Source organism: Balaenoptera acutorostrata, chromosome 1, assembly GCF_949987535.1.
Source record: "Balaenoptera acutorostrata chromosome 1, mBalAcu1.1, whole genome shotgun sequence".
NCBI lineage: Eukaryota > Metazoa > Chordata > Mammalia > Artiodactyla > Balaenopteridae > Balaenoptera > Balaenoptera acutorostrata.
Window position 1 is genome coordinate 145,048,141 of NC_080064.1, and position 20,311 is coordinate 145,068,451.

At 52.7% G+C, this 20,311-nt stretch overlaps 1 protein-coding gene across 1 annotated transcript in view; it reads left to right on the top strand.

Moving 5' to 3' along the window:
• Window positions 1-19,608, top strand: part of LOC130704579 (calpain-2 catalytic subunit-like) — a 20,599-nt gene extending 991 nt beyond the window's left edge. The window contains exons 2-11 of the mRNA XM_057526017.1: window positions 97-373; window positions 2,153-2,238; window positions 3,152-3,226; window positions 3,924-4,084; window positions 6,373-6,542; window positions 8,193-8,204; window positions 9,261-9,472; window positions 10,798-10,954; window positions 11,783-11,848; window positions 13,119-19,608. Of these exons, the coding sequence (XP_057382000.1) occupies window positions 97-373; window positions 2,153-2,238; window positions 3,152-3,226; window positions 3,924-4,084; window positions 6,373-6,542; window positions 8,193-8,204; window positions 9,261-9,472; window positions 10,798-10,915 (1,111 nt within the window). The 3' untranslated portion in view covers window positions 10,916-10,954; window positions 11,783-11,848; window positions 13,119-19,608. The remainder of the gene's footprint in view (window positions 1-96; window positions 374-2,152; window positions 2,239-3,151; window positions 3,227-3,923; window positions 4,085-6,372; window positions 6,543-8,192; window positions 8,205-9,260; window positions 9,473-10,797; window positions 10,955-11,782; window positions 11,849-13,118) is intronic.
• Window positions 19,609-20,311: the final 703 nt, after the last annotated feature.

The window sequence follows — 20,311 nt, forward strand, 5'->3', positions numbered from 1 at the left end:
GGTGTGTGTCCTGAGTCCCCTCCACGGTGTGCCCTTTCCTGCGGGAATTTGTGACTGCGCCTGGCACACACATGAGTGCAAGTGCCGCTCTCCCAGAGGGCTGCCCTCAGCCTCTTCTCTGGTTGTGAATAACCCGTCAGCACCTCAAAGAAGTAGTAGGAGGGCCTCCAGGCGGGAGCGGGGGCCCTCCACCCGGGCCAAGGCCCTGCTGAGCCCTGAGCAACGGAGGGAGGGAGGGAGGAGGCGGGATGCGGCGGCCGGGCTGGGACTGATTCTCCCGCGTTTCCAGATCACCAGTGCTGCAGACTCGGAGGCCATCACCTTCCAGAAGCTGGTGAAGGGGCACGCGTACTCGGTCACTGGCGCCGAGGAGGTAACGCCTGGCAGGCATTCTCAGGGGTCTTTCTCTTGCTCACATGATGGCGAAAGCCATTTTTGCTGCTTGCTGAGGGTGGGGCCCGCGTTCCCCAGTCCTCGCTGAAATTCAGGGCCAAGGGGATGGGCCGGCCCTCCCCAGCCCCTGCCGGCCGTGCGCTGCCCTCTGCTGGCCGCGGGTCGGTCCAGGCGCTCTGTGCCACTGAGTTCCAGAATTGTCTCGCTCTTCTGGACCAGCTAAGGGAATACAACAACACTGCATCTGTGTAGTGTTCCATCCTCTTCAAAGTGCTTTCACATTTGATCTCACAGAAGCATTGGTGCCCCAATTACTGTAGTGGTCAAATCTGACTCTGCCTCTTGCCAGCTGTGTGGCCTTAGGCAGTTATTTAAACTCTCTTCTGCCCCCTAGTTTCCTCAAATTTAAATTAGAAACAGTAATAACAATATCCATGGTAGGGACTTCCCTGGTGGCGCAGTGGCTGGGAATCCGCCTGCCAATGCAGGGGACACGGGTTCGAGCCCCGGTCTGGGAAGATCCCATATGCCGCGGAGCAACTAAGCCTGTGCGCCACAACTACTGAGCCCGCGTGCCACAACTACTGAAGCCTGCGTGCCTAGAGCCCGTGCTCCGCAACAAGAGAAGCCACCGCAGTGAGAAGCCCGCGCGCAGCAACGAAGACCCAATGCAGTCAAAAATTAATTAATTAATTAATTATTTAAAAAATCCATTGCAGATTGTTGAGGTGATTCAAACAAGTTAATATATGTAAAGCGCTCAGACTGTACCTGACACATTGTGTCTAAGCAGGTCGCTGTCCTGGACTTTGCTGTGTTTTTGGTTTGTTTTTTTTATACTATAAATACTGTAAGGTAGCCACCATCCACTGTTAACTACAAAACCCGGACTGGATCCCAGGTCTTCTGACATGTGCAGTGCTCTCTCTCTCTCTCTTTGTTTTTAACCATGAATCTTTGTTTTATTTAACACCCCCGCATATATCTTTTTATTTTGAAAAATTTCAATTCTACAGAAAAGTTGACAGAATAGTATAATAAACATCCATATGCTATTTTTCCAGATTCAAGGATGGTTGAAATTTTCCACATCTGTTTTGTCTCTATGTATGTGTACTTTCTTTCTGAGCCATTTGGAAGTAAATTGCAGATGTCACAATGGACACTTCGCTCCTAAATACTTCAGCATTTATCTCCTACCCATAAGGACACTCTCTTACGTAATCCCAGTAATATTTTCATGCTGAAGAAATAAACATTAATTCAATAGCATGATCTAATATATAGTCCATGTAAACATTTTCCCAGTTGCTCCAAAATGTCCTTTATAGTACCCTCAGTGCCCCCAGTCCAGGGTTTAAATCAAGATTCATGCACTGCATTTGCTTGTCATCACCAGTGTTCATTTGATGGAGCTCCTGTGACAAAAGTACACCCTATTATAGTTAGTTAAACTGAGGTTCAGAGGCGACGTGCCAACGCAGAGTCTAGAACAAGCACATTTGTGCCTCAGACTCGGGATAGAGGTTAAAGAGCCCTGGTCCTCCAAGGGCCAGACCCTGGGAGCTGCCAAAGCTGAGCAGCAGCAAGGGTCTGGGAGTCAAGGCCCTCTCTCTCCCTTTCGTGATCCCCCTTATTACATGGACTTGACGCCTCCCGCCCCTGGCTCATGGAGAAAAAGGGGCTTTGGGCCGGAGAACCTCCAGGCCTGGCTTGAACTCAACATCTCTCCCCTCTCCTTCACCCACCCCTCCTGCAGGTGGAAAGCAGAGGAAGCCTGCAGAAGCTGATCCGCATCCGGAATCCCTGGGGAGAGGTGGAGTGGACCGGGCAGTGGAACGACAAGTGAGGAGGGCAGGGTCGGGAGCTGGGGTAGGGGCACTCTTTCCAGGGGGTTCTGGGGAGCTGAGGAGAGGGGGGGCGTGGTAGCCATGGTGAGAATAAAGCCCCAAGAGCACAGGCCACCCCGAGTGGGACCCCTGGGGCTGGTGGCCCTCTAGGCTCTTAACCAGTGCACTCCAGCCATCTGGGTGCCTTTACAAGGCCCAGGGCTCCTGGGATGCTCATCCTTTCATCACCTCATGGTTCCTCCCTTCCCTAGCTTGGCGTCACCTTGCTATTGGATCTTCAGGGAAAAAATACACCCTTCCTCCCCCAAGCACTCGTTCTATCCCAAGGATGTAAACTTTGTGTCTATGACCAGAGAGAAGTCCTTCCGTTGATGTCCAGGGTTCCTGGTAGGCCTGTTAGACCTTCGACTCTCTGGGGTGAACTCTGTGAGCCCCTCTCATGGTCTTGCTCTGCTCCCGTCTCCCCGTCCTCCTCCACAGCCCAGCACCCACAGTTCTTCACCTTTTCCCTGGCAGCCTCTGCCATGGCATAGAGACGCCTGCCAGGGCCTGCGGGTCAGCTGCAGAGGCCAAGATGAGCGCCCCCTCCCCTACATCGAATTTCCAGCCACCCCTTAAAAGAGCTGACAGGCCCATCTCAGTTTGGGCCACTGATGCTACTTCATGTCTCTCTGATGGGCTGTGTTCATTTTCTGGAATCTTCCTTGCCACCATCTTCCAGGATAATGTATCCTCTCACCTTGCTGCCCTGCACCTCTCAGCCACCTGTGTGTTACTCCTCTCCCGTACTGGGTTCTGGGCCCTCAGGTGGGAGAGCACGTCCCCGGTCCTCAACTTTGGGGCATCTTGGGGAGAAGTCATCGTCCCGCACTAGTTTCTAATGCCTCTCCCATTGCTTGGTTTTCCAGCTGCCCAAACTGGACAACTATTGACCCTGAGGTGAGGGAAAGCCTGACCAGACAGCATGAAGATGGGGAATTCTGGTAAGATCCTTAGGCTTTAGGGAAAGAGGTGTCTGATCTTTACTAGAAAAGGAGTGAGATGATCGTGTTGAGGGAGCAGGGGCGTGGGATCCTGGTTTTGTTGTTGTTTTAAATTCACTATAAGACCCTGAACAAAAAAATTCTTGAACCTCTTCAACTTGTCCATCTCAGCAGTAGGGTTTCAAAGCTGAGCAACTCAGCAGACAAGGCTAAGAATTCCTGCAGGCATGTTCAGGTCCCAGGAGAAAAGAGGGGAAAGATGGGCCTTTCTCCCAACCAGTTCCTAGAGATTCATCCCCAGGCCTCAAGAAATGGGTCCCTTGGAGAGTAGCAGTGGGCCCACGCGGCTGTGTCTGTGCTACTCTGGGACCACCTACGTCTGTACAGTACTAGCATTTTACCAAATGAGCAGCCGTATTTCGTCTCATTTGATATACGTGGCCCCCATTTTTACAGATGAGAGTTCTGAGTTTCACAGAGGCTTAAGTAACTTGCTCAAGGTCACCTGGCTAGAAGGTGGTAGCACCAGGACTAGAATTGGCACCTTCCAGTGGCGGACCTGGTGGCCATGTGGCCCCGAGGTGCTGTCTCCTAGCAGCTCTGCCTGGCCCTGACTGGGTCCTAGTCTGGCCTTGGGCAGAAGGTCCAGGCTTATCCGTGTGTCCTCCGGTAACCTGGGTGCTGCGTCCTTTTGCAGGATGTCTTTCAATGACTTCCTGAGGCACTATTCCCGCCTGGAGATCTGCAGCCTGACCCCTGACACGCTGACCAGTGACGCCTACAAGAAGTGGAAACTCACCAAGATGGATGGGAACTGGAGGCGGGGCTCCACCGCGGGCGGCTGCAGGAACTACCCGAGTGAGCACCCTGCCACCGCCCCACCCTGGAGTGCTGCACCCCATCCTGGCCGCTCCTACCCACCAGGACCCTCTGCCTCTTCTCCCTGCGTCTCCACCTCAACACGCTTCTTGTCTCCTCAGCCCCTTGCCTTCTGCACTCACTTGCCTCCCTGCCCACACAGAACCCAAGACGTGCTGTTTCTGTGATTCCTCTCCAGGCCCTAGATTCCCCGACGCCCACTGAGGCAGCGTTAATCCCGCTTCATACCCATGGGCTACTTTATCCACACGAAGCCCACGCAGCCTAGCCCAGCAGGGGGACCTCAGCCACTGGGCCTCTGCACATCCAGGCCCTGCTTGTTGCCCAGCAATCCTCTTGTGCCCAATTCACTCAGCAGATGTTGATGGGGTCCTGCTCAGATGGGGGCAAGGATTCCTCCTCTGGTTTATCTTTTGTTTATTCCCCTGACTCTTCTGCCTTGATGGCCCAGTCCTCCTCTGCCCTCTCCCACTCAGAAATTGTCCCATCATGATGACATTTGCCAATTATGGAACATACATTGGGTGCTAGGAACTGTGCTAAGTGATTTATTAATATATTACTCCATTTAATCCTCACAACAGCCTTCTGAGGCAGGCACTTTATTATCATCTCCATCTTTAAGATGAGGGGACTGAGGCTTGGAGAGGTTAAGTGACTTGCCCAAGGCCACACAGCCTTGACTGTGCCTGGGAATTGAACCCAGGCAGTCTGACTGTGGAGTCAGTCTTTAAGTACTGCAGTGGCAAGTCATGGTCATATATTGATTCTCTTCTTACAGATGAGGAAACCGAGGCTCTCAGTGGCATACCTGGGCCACAGAGCAAGTAGTCAGCCTGGGACTAGCAGATTGGTGCCTCTAGCTCTGGTGCTTTTTTTTTTTTTTTTTTTTTTTTAATTTATTTATTTTTGGCTGCATTGGGTCTTCGTTGCTGTGTGCAGGCTTTCTCTAGTTGTGGCGAGCGGGGGCTACTCTTCATTGCGGTGCGCGGGCTTCTCATTGCGGTGGCTTCTCTTGTTGCCGAGCATGGGCTCTAGGCACGCGGGCTTCAGTAGTTGTGGCACGTGGCCTTCAGTAGTTGTGGCTCTAGAGCACAGGCTCAGTGGTTGTGGCGCACGGGCTTAGTTGCTCTGTGGCATCTGGGATCTTCCTGGACCAGGGATCGAACCTGTGTCCCCTGCATTGGCAGGTGGATTCTTATCCATTGCGCCACCAGGGAAGCCCAGCTCTGGTGCTTTTAGTCCTTCACCTCATGGCTGAGGCCATGTATGCAGCCACCAAGCAAGTTCCGGAGGTGCTGGGATGGTCCTCTGCCTCAGATAAGACTGTGTCTCCTACCCACTAGATCAGGGGTTGGCAAACTCTCTTAAGGGCCAGATAGTTGACACTTTTGGCTCTGTGGGCCATCTAGTCTCTATGGCAACTATTCAACTGTTGCTGTAGCCCGAAGGCAGCCATACTTAAATGAATAGATATGCCTGTGTTCTCATAAAACTTTATTGGTAAAAACAGGCAGCCAGCAGCCCATAGAGCCGTAGTTTGCCAAACCCTACACTAGATACCTTTATTTCCACAAGTAGAATGTTGTTAGGGAAAGGAAGGAGATCACATTAATTATCCTTAACCTGAATGAATCTCAGTTCCTTCCTGCAAATAGGTTTTGAAAGTGGGGAGGGCAGAGACACCATGGGAGTGGGCAAGGGGACAGGCCCAGGAGGACGGGGACACAGAACAAGAGGCTGAGAATGTGCACAGGATGTTCCTGGCCTCTGGGTTCATTGAGGGGGATGCAGACCTAGTCCCCAAGTCTCCCCAGCCAGGCCAGCTGGGCCATCTCTGACCCCCGAGTTAGAGCCTGGTGAGGGGAAGATACCACGGGGAGATATCACAGCTGAGCCAAAGGAGATCTGGGCCTCAGCTCTGACCACCCTGTTCCAGGATGAGGAATGCCTCCCAAGCCCGGCCAGCCTGAGGGCGAGCGAGAGAGAACTGCAAAGGGGAGTTTCTAATTTAGGTTCCCATAAGGTTCAGACAAACCCCCAGCCCTCCGCTGTTCATGGCCTGTTCCCACCCGGACGGGCTGCCACCCAGCCCTGGTCTGTGGTTCCTCTGCCCTGCCATCCCCCCCTGCCCATCTTCATCCCCCTCCGGGCAGCCTCCAACCCCTGAGACCAGCACGGCCTCGGCGCCTCATCCCCCCATGCACACCTGTTCACGCTGGGCTCCTGTGTTCTGAGTGACTGACCCCGGCCCCTTCTGGCTACAGATACCTTCTGGATGAACCCTCAGTACCTGATCAAGTTGGAGGAGGAGGACGAGGACCAGGAGGACGGGGAGAATGGCTGCACCTTCCTGGTGGGTCTCATCCAGAAGCACCGGCGGCGGCAGAGAAAGATGGGCGAGGACATGCATACCATTGGCTTCGGCATCTATGAGGTATGGGAGGGGCGTCCACAGGGCTGGGGCTCCTCCTTCCCTTCCTCCTTGGCTCGTGTCAGCCCCTGCGACAAAGGCCAACCCCAGAGGCAGACCTGGAGATGGGACCCCAGGCCGGGAGCTTGGCCAAGGAAAAGCAAAGCCATGGGCCGGGCCAGTCTTAAGAGACTCATGCAGGGAGGTCCCTGCAATTGGTCTGGGTCACCAGGAGACCCCCTTCCCCTGCAGCCAGCTTCCGGCGAGTCCCGCTCTTTCAAATGGCCTCCGTGTCCCTTCTCACTTCCCCCAGGCCTGGCACTCTGGTTGGCCACCAATCTCCGAAGAACAGAACAGATGTAAGATGAGGGCAGAGTATACTGGACCATGTCAGGAACCACTGTGAGGGCAGGAACTGAACCAGCAGGTCCCGTCCCGCTGGGCAGAGCCCGTCCTCGGGGCAAGGGAGCGGTTGGTCCTCTGCTCCCACCAGGGCTCGGCCGGGTAGAGCCCCGCACCCAACACAGGCGCTCTCACTGCCCCCATGTCCTTTCATTCCAAACCAACTGACCCAACACGCTGGGCCCGGTCCCCTTCCCTCTCCCTTCTCCCGCACAGAGAAGAGCTGCTCCTGGCCTGGGGTGAGCAGTGGGAGAAGAGGGGTGCAAGGAAGACTTCAGAGCAGCTGAAGTGGGGTGCACTTTGGTGTGATGGGCGGGCCGCAGTGATATGCTGGAGCTGGCCCACTCTTCCCAGCCCAACATTCAGTGAGGTCACGTGGGCAGCCTGAAAACAACCATGGCAGGGAGGGGGCGGTATGTACAGCATGGAAATACTACACATCAGGTCTCCCACCGAACCCTGAGAGCCGGGCTCCCAGCACGGCATGTAGGAGTCAGACACAGTGTCGGGGAGAAGGCTGTCTGCTCACTTCACTCAGCAGGGAAACGCGGCTGCCGCCCATGGGGCAACGATCTGCCTGCTCACTCACCAGCAGGTGGAGCTGGGCAAGCACCATCATTTCTAAAAATGCACATAATTCCAAGCTTCTCAGTCTCTGAAGTAGGAGCTGAGGACTTCAGATCTGGGACAGAATAGCTGCAAGAAAAATGCAGACTGAATTGTGACACACAGCCCAGACTTGGAAATCCAGCCATGGGCTTTCAGAGCCGAGAAGGACCTGCATGATAGTTTGGTCCTGTTTTAGAGATAAGGAAACTGAGGCCAGAGAAGGGAAATGACTTGCTTGAGGAAATATGGATGGATGTGGCTGGCAGAAGCTTAGAACCAGCACCTGCTGGCTCCCAGCCCCTGTGCTGCTTCCTGCAGCCCTGCTTTCCCTGGCGACAAGGGTGGGGTGTGGGCTTTGCTACAGGCAGCTGGGTGACCTCAGACAGGTCAGCCAGGTCACTTCACAGCTCCAGGCCTCGGTTTCTTGCTCTATAAGTTAAGAACGGTGCTAAGGGCTCATGCACATTATTGCCGGCTCATAAGATTTTTTTTTTTAATGTGGGAATACGTTGAATTCCTTGGGAAATAATTACCGGGTTGACTTAGTTCCTATTGCTAAAGCTACAGAGAAAGGTGGGTAGCAAAGGAGACCATCTCAGTGGTGACATTTCTTTCTGGAGCTTTTCCAGAGTCTGAATTCAGCGTGTTCTCCTTTATTTGCAGATTCCAGAGGAGGTACGTCTGGGTCGCGTCAGCCGCCGTCCCTGGGGGCTCAGGTTCACCAACAAGGAAGAGGCTTAGACTGCTGGCTCCGGGGTCTTGTGAAGCCTGGGCAGGGGCTGGTGGCAGTGAAGGACCAGTCCCCAGCCCCTCTGGGCCCCGGTGAGGTTGCTCAGGTCCCAGATCCCAGGGTCTAAGCACAGGGTAAGGCAGCTGGGGCAGTCACCACGGGGCGTGCTGTCTCCCCAGACCTGGCAAAGCCACTGCACACATTTAGTCCCGGGTGGAGGGTCCGTGGTCCTGGGGCTGCAGGAGACTCTTCCCGGAGTCCTATAGTGCTCTTAAAACAGGCCTAAAGGGAAATGATGAGCCCTGCGGTGGTATTAGGAGAAGATGGGGGAGCACAGAAAGAGGCCTGGACCCCATTCCCAGCTCTGCCATTTGCAGGCTGTGTGACCTTGGACAAGTAACCTGTCCTCTCTGGACTTCAGTTTCTTCGTCAGTAAAACTGGTCAACCCTCCACCTCGCCAGACTATTGGGATGCACTGTGATATGTGAGAGCGCTTAGTAGGCCCACAGTTCAGCTTAACTGAGCAGGTGAGACACACAGTCGCAGTGTGTGTTTTTAAAGGCCACAGTTATTCAAGTCGACACACAGGACAGGGCAGTTGGTGGCGTGCTGGGCCTTTGTGGATGCCGTGGTCGGACTGACACCCCACGTTTGAGAGCTGGGCCCCCTCCTCGCCACGGTCCTGGCTGCTTGTGTCAGTGTGTCTATACCACACAGAACTGAGTGGATCCCGGCCGAGGGCACTTTAATGTCCCTGAGTCGTGAGGGGAAGGCTGAGGTCCTCTGTCCGAGTGGAGCGATGGGGCATCTGAAGACGGGGGGGTGAATGTGGGTCCCCTGCCGTGTGTGCCTCTGAGTTCCTGTTTGGGGTAGAAAGTTAGCTTTTTATCTCAGATGATGCAGAGCTGTCGCTGTGAGCCTCTTGTCTGGATGAGTGGAGAGGACGGTGCTTGGAGCCCTTTCCACCCTCCACTCCCACTTGCTCCCGTTTCTTCACCAGTTCACAGGACAGACCAACATCCACCTGAGCAAGAACTTCTTCCTGACACACCGAGCGAGGGAGCGGTCGGACACCTTCATCAACCTGCGGGAGGTGCTCAACCGCTTCAAGCTGCCCCCGGGGGAGTACATCCTGGTGCCGTCCACCTTCGAGCCCAACAAGGACGGGGACTTCTGCATCCGGGTCTTTTCCGAGAAGAAAGCCGACTACCAGTAAGTCGTTCAGCCCTCCTCGTCCCCACCCCTTGTTCCTGACCCGCCTGGGCCCCCTCGCTCCTCTGCTCGTCAGCTTTTTTTCCTGTAGTACCCGCCTGCTTCGAAGGCTTAGTGTGAGGACTTGAGGTGTCGAAGAACGTTAGTACTGTCCTCGGGTCAGCAAAGAAAATAGACACTCGGGATCTTTCTGATGAGAAAGGGATGGCTGTAGAGCAGATTGCAAATGCCTGTCATTTGGGGCAGTGCTGGTTGAATCCCTGCATTCCCAGCCCACCAGCCTGGCAGAGCCGAGGGTCTAAGTGCCAATCCCAGCGGTCCCTCAGATGTCCCCAGAGCCTCTCCCCGCTACAGTCACGAGGTCTGCAGGGGCTCCCGCTTCCTCACTGGAGCCCCGATGTTCAGGGACCATTTTTGGCTGACACCGCTGTCAGCGTGGCCTCAATTCACGACGGCTGCTGCCTCAGCCGTGTCTGTTCAGCTGGGCCCTTGACACCGCTGTCAGCGTGGCCTCAATTCACGACGGCTGCTGCCTCAGCCGTGTCTGTTCAGCTGGGCCCTTGACTGCGTGAGATGTAATCAGCCTTGGGCAACTTAAGCACAAGATTTACTGGAAGGCCCTAGAACCCTCTAGAACTGATAGGAGGCTGGGCCCCAGAGGGCCAGGGTGTGGGAAGCAGGGGGCGTGGCAGCTGCCGTGTCCCCCTCTGACCTTGTGCCACATGCTCAGATCCATGTGGGATGGAGGTGGGGGGCAGTGGGAGGGAGGAGCAGGGATCGCCCGGGCTCCAAGACAGTGCACGGCAGAGAAGGAATTTCCCTCACTGTGGAGAAGGACCCAGCCCTGCACACAGGACTGTGTGTGGGATAAACTAACCAGGGCCCGAGCTTCAGCCGAAATCTCACCCAGGCCTCCCTGCCTTCTCCCACCCTCGGCAGAGCTGGTAGGCAGCAGGGTACACTGCATGATCCTCCGTGTGAAGATTTATGGTGGCACAGAGCGTTTCAGAGGGAACCTACGAGCTGTGCCTCCAGGCCAGAGCGCCAGCACCGTAGTTAACCGGGGAAGCCTGTCCTCTTCGATGGAGGTTGAAAACTAGCAAACAAAACAGTTCTGACTCTCCAAGTTGTTTTAGCCAGGACACTTCCTTGGATCATTTCTAACTGTAATTTCTGCAGTAGGGGATGTGTTGTCACAGAAACTTGGGGTGCAGAAAACCCCCCTGTGCCCACCCCATGCTGGGTTTAACGGCGCAGTTCCATTTTAAGCCGGGATTTCTGCAACACTCCCTTTTCAGTAACACACAGTTTCCTTCTGTTTCCAGAGTCGTCGACGATGAAATCGAGGCCAACCTTGAAGAGATACCGTACTGCTTGAGCCCCACCCGCTCTGTCCTGAACAACCCAGGAGCAGCGGAGCAGAAAATAACCCCAAGGGTTTAGGAGGCCCCCAGGATTTCACGAGCACAGCTTGAAACTAGGGTGCGGCCCTGGCCTGGGGGTGTGAGAGCGCCTCCTGCCCCGGCTGTGGCCGGTGCGTGGGGCTGGACGGTCCCCTGCATGTAGCCCGCACGCACGGGGTGCCTGGGGGACGGGACACCAGGCTGCTCTGAGCAGTGGACGGTCTTGTCGCTCCCTTTTCTGGACCTCAGTTTTCTCATCAACAAAATGGAAACGTTGCACGACAAGATCTTTCAGGTTCCCTAGAGTTCTGGGAGTTGTGATTCAGTGGTAAATCCTGAGGGCTTTGAGGACTACGGCTCAGGAATTTCAGACCCAACCTAAGAGTCCAGAGTTGAGGAAGGAAAGCACGCAAATGGGAAGGAGCGCTCCTCCCTCCCTCCTGGTGCCCGCAGTGGCTTGACGATCGTTATTCCTCAGCTGCTGGAGCTCCGTGTACTCAGTGAGATGTGGAATAATTTCCAAGGGCCTCACGGCTGTGCTCTCACCACGTTCAGAGTCGTTCCAGACCAGGCCAGCTAGTCTCTACACTTCTGAGTCCCCATTAGTGAGATCATAAAAGGCCATTTTGGTGGAATGTTGGAGAAGATGCCTATGTGAGAAATTAGAGTGTAACTCCTTCCCACATAGTTTATAGTCCCTCTTATGTGTTTTAATTGGAAAAAAAACTCCTTAATTCCTCACACTGTCCTTTGTCTCAATCCCGGTAACCTTAGAATTCAGGCCTGAGAGAGGGAGAGAGGGTAACTGAGCGGGGAGGGGAGGCCGCCCCAGAAGGGAGACCAGGCACCTGCTGGTCACTGCGTCACTGCGTGTCACTGCGTCTCACTTCCGTGCCTCGCCTTCCAGATTGATGTCAGCGAGGACGACATCGATGATGGATTCAGGAGGCTGTTTGCCCAGTTGGCAGGGGAGGTAAGTGTTCCCCAAACCCCTGTGCTGTGCGTCCTGCTTGACACAAAGGAAGAGACCATCTTTGTCCTCAAGGAGACTTCAGTCTAAGGGGGGAGAGGAAACAAACTGAACAAAAAGCAAAGAGGAATGACAAACGTAACTGGGATTTCCGCTCAGATTCCTTGCCCGAGGCCTCGCCAGGGGCTTCTGCTGTCGGTGGGGGGGTGGGGGGGTGGGGATGGGGTCGGCTCTGGCTGTGATCCTCCTGCCTGAGGACTCTGGGCCTCTCCTTGTGGCTGTTTTGTTTGCTCTGTGCCACTGCAACTGAGACGTGGAACTCAGCCGCCTCTCTTTGATTGCCACAAAAATATTTGGGGACGTGGAGGGTTTTCAATCTCAAGGATGCAAGCAACAGAGTGTCAGCCTTCCCTGTTCTTAAAAAAGAAATCCCTGGGGCATCTAGGCTTCCATCCACTACGAAGTTAGCAGGCCTCTTCTTCCAACGACTCCAAAGTCATTCTCCTCCACATGTGGGGGACACTAGCTCCCTCAGGTGTCCACCGTCGGCTTACCTGGGCCTCCTCATCAGAGCTAAAGCAGGCGCCACCGGCTCCATGCCTCCGCCTGCCTGTCTGCCTCCCTCCCTCCTGGTTTCTAAGGGAAGGGGCATCATAGAGACATATTTCCCCACTGATTGAAACACACACACACCCCCCAAGAACGCACAATGTCAGTCTTGGTCTTAAATAATGGGGCTTGTCCCCCAGTTACACAATATGTGTACGTGAACAGAGGTACCTGCACCACATCTGAGGAGCCCTGGCATCAAGGGCCACAGAAAAAGCGCTGGGCCAGTTCTTGGAGACAGCCGGTCCCAACCAGCTTTGCAGGAAGCCAGATCTGGGTTTTAAAGGGAGAGGAAGGCAAGCTGGGTGCGAGGAAGGGTATAGAGAACTGAGTCAAAAGACCACAGACATGGGTAGAATGGAGAATGTATTCTTTATATTCTCTACAGCAGAGCAATGGCGAATGAACTCTGCCTGCAGCACATTGTGCATGAAAACACTATCAAAAACTTGGGCTGTGGCTGTGCTCCTTGTAGTGCGGTCTGGGGGCGGCAGCAGCGTTTCCTGGGGGCTTGTTAGAAATGCACATCCACAGACCCCTCCCCACCCCAGCTCTAACGCGCCTCGCGGGCCCAGCCAGAGCAGACACCCGTTACACGTCTGCTGCTCCGTGCTTCACCAGCCCCAAGGGAGCCAATAACGACGCTCTGGTTGCATGTCCACAGGATGCAGAGATCTCTGCCTTTGAGTTGCAGACAATCCTGAGGAGAGTTCTGGCAAAGCGTAAGTACCCACTCCTCGCACATCCCTCACCCCGCTCCGTCTCCTGCAACGTGAGGGGACACGGGGATCCTTCCCCGGCTCAGCGGCGGTGGCTGAACCGTCACTCCCACTCCTGCTTAAATACCACCGTCACCACCAAAGAACCGGATGAAGGAGGTTCTCCCCGATGTGATCAAAAAGGGCGAAGGTTTCTGGAGTCTAGAGGTCAAAGATCACATCCAGGTTTCCATGACTTACTAGCTCTGTGATCTAAACCGAGTTAGATAGATAATCTCCCTGACTCTTGTTTCCTTATCTGCAAAATAGGCATATTATTACTTAACCTCTTCAGAGTGGTTGAATGTCTTAAATGAGATGACGTGTAGGAATTGCCTAGCACAAAGCCTGGGCTACGTATACGGTGACTCTTATGATGATTAATTGCTAAGAAAAAGCGTGATGGGAGCCAGAAAGCATCCCCATCCCTGGATTCCGGGCTGTATTTAGTGGGGAACCACTGACAGAGTGACGACAGCTCACTGATGAGCCGGAATGGAAAAATAAGTGGTCCATCTTCCACTCCAGCTAAGGGGATGGCATTAAAAAGGCTCATCTCCCAAATGTGTGTTTAAGGGAGGCTGGTCGAGCCAGTTCTTGATGGGAGAAATGTCACTTCAGTTGAGCCAGTAGGCCAGGCAAGTGGCTTCAAAGCTCCAGAAATGACTGCTCTCAGCCCAGGCTGATGGGCATCTAAAAAGAACGGACAGAACTGGGTGGAGACTTGAGAAGGAGCTGGAGAGCCATGGTCCTCACGCACCTTTTCAGGTTAAACTGTTTCTTAAGCCAAAAATATCAAAGGATGGATTGTCCACCTCCCCAGTGTTGATCACCGCTGCAGGGGGTGGGGAGAACACACCCACGCACACACCCACACACACTGCTATTCTCCCCCTCAAGTTATCACCAGAACTGTGCTGCTTTGATAAGACAGCAGTCCACTGAGCAGGGGTCTGTACGGTATCAGGAGTTCTCAGCCCGGACCCTAAATGAGAGCGTATGCCGTCAGGTCTGAACGTCAGCCTGGGGATGGTCTCCAGAAGTCCCGTGGACTTCACTCTGGCCCAACCCCAAGAGATAAAAATCCTCCTCTTGAAGCCAAAGAAGGATCCAGGCCAGTGGGGTCTTCCATCACAGTGCACGTGAACGACACGCATGTGGTCCCTCACAGGAACCACGTGTGACCGATCCATGCCCTGTGGCCTCCAAACGAACGGCTGCATTTGAGCTTCTTCGCAGAGCTGCAGCCACGGGGTCCAGCGGCCAGGGTAGGACTTCCCCAAGGCAGACCCTGGTCCTCGGCCCCCTCCTCCGATCTGGGGGTGACGAGACGTGGTGTTTACCCTCGAGGCCACCAGGCACGAGTGAGGTCACAGGCTGTTAAGCTGTGTGGTTGTCATGAACCCAGGGACACTGAGCCCCATTGTCAGATAACTGTGCTAGGCATTTTTATAATTGTCTTGTCACAGTAATCCTGGGAAGTGAACCTATTACCCCCATGTTCTAAGTGGTGTATCTTAAGTGTAGAATTCCTATATCCAACATAAATGGCCATGTTGAAAGAAGGAAAGATGTCATTCAAGTGTTTTCCTATTCTTTTTTATTATTACTATGCCCTTTGCAATGCGACACTGTGAAAACAGCCCTTTGGGGGCATCTCCCTTTTCCAGAATCTCTCCTTGGCTCACCACCAGCTTGGTTTCCTCATGGGGAGTGTTTTACTTGGCCTTCCTATATCTGATAAAGCTACAAACAAACCAGGAGAGGCCAGCAGGGTGTTAGTGCCCAGAAGGGAACGGCTTTGGGATTTCAGGCGCATATCTCTTTCCTTGGAATCCTTTCAGCATGTGGAGAAGGAGGCTGGTATCTGCAGTTAGGTATCAGATGTGACCAGAACAGGCTTTTGAGTATTCTGATTTCTTTCCTGGGTCCCAAGGCTTGTTTCATCCCAGGATGCATCTTTTTAAGGTGAAAAGCCTTAACCTCCGGAGAAGTTTAGGAGAGTCTGATCTCCAAAGGTGGAGGAAAGGCAATACCTGGACCATTAACTTGAAATCCTTTCTTGTGAGCTAGGGTTTGACATCTCTTTTTGATCTTTGGACTGGGGCCTCTATATTTTCCAGGCTAGTTTAAGCATTGAAACTAGATGTGAATCTCTTTCAAGACCTTAAATGTTTTAGATAGTCATGTAGTGACTTGGATAGGCATTTAACTAATTTGTTCCAAGGTCAGAAGAGCCCAAGAATTCCCCAGAGTTCCTCTCTTTGCTTCTAAAGGCACAACCTCTAAAGAAGATGACTCATGTCTCCATGGCAACTGTTAAAGGTGCTGCCTAGAGGGGACCTGCCTCCACCCTCACTTACTTAGCTTGAAAGAATCAAAAGAATTTCCTTGTGTCAAGGGGGTGCTATGTCCAGTTTTCTTATGAAAACTGTTGTCAAGATTCCTGCCTCTTTCTGACATGGTAGCTGTCAAATTCCTTCAAGATGATGTAGGAAATGGCTCTTATCTCTTGGAAGCCAGAGAAATTGCTTTAATTCACCAAGACTCACCCCTAAACCAAAGGCCTTATTCTAATACTGTCTTCCCTCTCTACTCTGAATTCTCCCTTCTTTCCTTTCCAGGGGTTGTTTTTAGCCCAAGGCTTTGCATCTGATTGAGTAAGACTTAGAGGCAGTAAAAAGAACACCGTGAACTCAGCCAGAACTGCCTTAGGGTCCCTAGGGTTGAGAATAGCTCTAGAACCTCGGGGACCCCTGGGCTTAGACCCAGAAGTGATAGAACAGCCCCTGATTTCTGGCATTTCAGTCCAGATCTTCAAGGACTGTTCTCCCTTGACAGTCAAGTGAGCAAGGAAAGTTTCGCAGTAGATTGCAAGCCAGCTTTTCCGTATCTATTTTCCTGGAGCAGAACAAGGCAGCTGCCTTATAGGACTCTAAATTTGGATCAATTTCCTAACACACACACACCCCCCACAGAAAGATACATGGAGAAAAAATATATAACTACTTTATCAGTGAAGTACTTCAAGGAAGAGCTGCATTTTGCTGTACTGTAATCTCTAAGATAATGTCTAGGAAAGCATTCGTGTAATTATAATAATACCAAACTAGGAAAAGCTAGTGATCACTCTCACGAAAGTCTGAGTTAGACTCGACTAGGAGGATGAAGGTCTGCTGGTCGTCAGGTCTTGTGCCCTCTCCGTGCCAGGATGCCTGCCACTAGCATCTTTCACTCACCTGGGCTTTAACCTGGACTCTGGCAGCCTTTCCCAGCTCCAGGCACATACAGGACCCATCCCTCAGGACACGTGCCAGGTCTAGCCGTATACCCCAGCGTTTCTCACACGCTCTCCCACTCAGCCAGTATGTCCCTGACTGTGGCACTTCAGCAGCTCCACTGGGGCACTGGGACGCCAGCGACTGGGGTTGGGGCCCCTTCGTCTAGGTTGGCCCAGATGTAACATCTTTAGCATTGCCTCTTCCAGTGTCGGGCTCTCATTTATTCGACAGATTATTTGGAGCCCCTAGTATACTCCAGGCACTGAGCTAATCCCCAGCAATACACGGTTGACCCAAGCCCAGCTCCCGCCCTCGAGGAGCCCACCATTAGTGGGGAAGACAGTGTGGGAAGTGCCGCTGCAGGGAATTACTGGGTGCCGTGGGAGGCGCTCAGAGGCACAGCCGCCCAGCTTTGGAAATCGGGGGCTTCCTAAAAGAGGGGACATCAAAGCTCCAGTTTGTCAGAGGCCTGAGGGAGAGCATTGCAAAGGGCCTTCCAGGCCGAGGGGACAGCATGGCGCTCGGCCAAAGGAGGGACAGCGTGGGTTGTCAGGGCCTGTGTGCAGAGAAGCAGCTGGAGCTAGGAGTTGAGGAGGGAGAAGAGAGGGACGTGGCCAGGGCAATCAGTGACCCAGCCCAGGGGGCATAAAGAGAGCTGTAGGTGACGCTCTGCCCCCTCTGAAGCCCACTGCCGAGGTCACCCAGCGAGGTAAGTGTGATCCCCATCAGGACCAGATTTTCCCTCCTCGCCGTGGAGGTACACGGTTGCTCGCTGAGATGATTTATTCCTGTGTCTCCTCCACCCCTCCCCCAGCTCCTTGTCCTCTCCCCCAGAGGTGTTTGATTTCAAGAGCTTTAACCTGGGCTGGATTTAGAGACATACAGGGGACAGCTCTGGGTCATCCTGACCTGGCTGTAGAACCACCAAGGCTAAAAATACCTCTTGGGAACAAGGCGGCCAAGACCCCGGGATGAGGGTGTACCCTAAGATAAATACACGGGAAGCCACCTAGGGCTTCCCAACTCGGGGGTGTGAGGTCTCCATTCATTCTACCGAAGGGCAGCCTCCCTTGGACAGCCTTTCCCCGGGTTGGGTCATACCTGGCGGCCGAGCCTCTGCCGTGTCTGCAGTGTGCACCTGTGTCCTGCCAAAGAAAGGGGAGTTAACAAACAGAAACAAAAAAGCACAGATGGATCGCGTGCACATGGAAAATACCCGCAAGCCTAGGCAGCTGCCGTGAGCCTCGTGGGGACGGGGAGGCCCCTGGAGCCCTGCGCTCTTTGCCAGTGACGCAGGGAAGGCTCAGAGACAGCAGACAGAGTCTCTCTGTGCAGACAGCTCGCGGTGCCTTTTAGGTTTTCCAAAGAACCTATTCAGAGCTCAGAGCGTTGGGTTTCTCTTCCCTTTGCCCCCAGACAAATAATTAGAGACTTTATAAGAAGAAAAAGAATTAGATGAATCAAAATACCAGCTGTGAGGCAGCATGGTTGCAAGAAACTCAAGAAAAGGCCACAATAGGTAACAATTTCCGTGAGGAGTTGGAGGCACTGGGGGCTGAAGGCAGTTTTCCTAGCTGAGGGGCTCAGGTCTCCTGACCCCAGAGGGCCCTGAGGACGGCTTGGGGCTCACCTCTTTTGCAAGACCTCCACACCTGCCCTCCTGGGTGCAGCCTGGCATATTCACCAGCCTTCTGGACCCTTGGAAAGATTGTCGCTCAAACACTTACTCTTTTCCCAGATACTCCTCTGGCTCCTTACTGAGGAATTTCTAATTCTGTGTCTTGTGGTTCCCACGCGACTATCCCACCAGCCTAGACGTTTTAATTAGAACTCGGCCTGTAGTAATCACGATGCTGGAAACTGACAGAATATTTGGCCTCAAATACACCTACTTTAAAATGAAGGTCCTGGAAGGTCCCCTTGGTCGGGGCGTGGTCATGGAATACGGCCAGGTTTGCCTTAGGGCACCCTCTCCCCATTGTCTGCCCTGGTCCAATTCCCTCTCCATCACCAGGAAGAGATCAAAATGCTTCCCTGCCAGGTGTCAGTGGCTGTGTATTTGCTCTTCCCAAGGGCATTTGTGTTTTATTTAGGATGAGGCGTTACATTCAAGGAAAATCTAGTGGCAGGATCAGGAGACATCAGCTCTCCTTCAGGTCTGGGAGATCATCTTGAGGCATTGCTCTCCTGAGCACCTGCAGAGGCTTCCTCAGGTGGGCGTGGGAGCCCCGCAGGGAAGCCTGCCCAGCCCTCCACGTGCACGTGAATTCTGTAAAGCGGTGGGTGCCCATCTGTTTGGACCACACGTGGCTGTCAGCAAAAACCTTGTGAGATGCATCCCCCCCCGTATGTTTATTAATTTAAAGTATATATTCATATACTTCTGTACTAAAACATTAGGCACATTTTTTAAAGTGCACAACATAGAAATTTTTAAAGAATAAGATACAAAATATTATAGACAGAGGTTCTGGTATTTTCACTCTGAAGCCCTGAGGGTTTGGGTGCCCCCTAGTATTAATATGTGCACAGCCACTTTGGACACCAACCACCATTTCAAGAGCAAATCCTCACACCTTGACGGCATCCATCCCAAACTACTGTGCTGGCACTTGGCCTGAAGCATAGGAAGGTCTTAAAGCAAAATCCCCAGGAGATTCTAATCTGGGAGACAGGGCAAGCAAACTCTCAAATAGAATAAACTTAAACAATTCAAAACCCCATCCGACAGGAGAGTGGACTCCCTAGGCAGCAGTGGCTATAGGTGCTAAGAAAAGATCAGGTACACTGTACAGAGCCATGGGGTTGCTCATATTCCCTCTCTGGGTCTCCAGAAAAGGACATTTGGCAATATCCCCAGCTCTCTCATGATTGGAATTCTTTGAACCCTCAAAGTTCTTCAGTAGTACTATTATTCCCCACAGCGCAAGTGGGTCCACGTCGCTTGAATATTATTTCTGATTTGACCACCAAGATATGATGATGATTCTGTTTCATTTGAAAAGGGTCTGAGAAGGTATACAGGTCTAATTATATATACATATTTATACATGTGTATTTTTGTTTATTGTTACATTTTGACATTGGACTTTCTATTAAATAATTTTTAACAGTTGACCTGGCTTTGTGCTTTTTTGTGCCTTTCTTTCTCCCTGGATCTCAGGGAAGGGGCTGTTATAAACGTCTGCAAAAGATCTTGGGGCCTTCCTGTCCGTCCTCTCTTCTGTCTTCTTCCCTACTGTGTGTACATAAGTTCAAGTTCTGTTTTTACAGGAGATGTACTACATCAAGCACCCACTTGGAAAGCCCCCAACCTTGTTTTCATTGCCTCCAACTTTCAGGGACAGCCCCACTCAGTCCCTTCAGCTTCTGCAAATTCATAAATTCAGATTTGATGAAGTTGCAAAAAAGAGCAATGACAAAAAATGATGCCATGAGACTCTCAAATCTCTTGTACACTCCTTTCCCTCCACCACACACACACACACACACACACACACACACACACACACAGTCCTAGATGTGAGACCTTGGACAAGTTACTTAACCTTCCTGAACCTACTTGAAAACAATACTTTTCTCATTGGTTTGATTTGAGGAGATCCCATAGTAAATGCTCAGTAAACAACCACCCACTTCCCAAAGGCACTCATTCAGCCAGCTGACATTTGTTAATTACACAGTGTATGCCGGGCACTGGGGTCTCCCAGGTAGGGGGTCAGGGATGTGAGGAATTAAGGAATTCCCCTCTCCAAAGTTAGATGCAGGGGGAGCAGTATGAAAAATGAGGTATGTGCCTTAGAGTTTCTCTCGTCCCC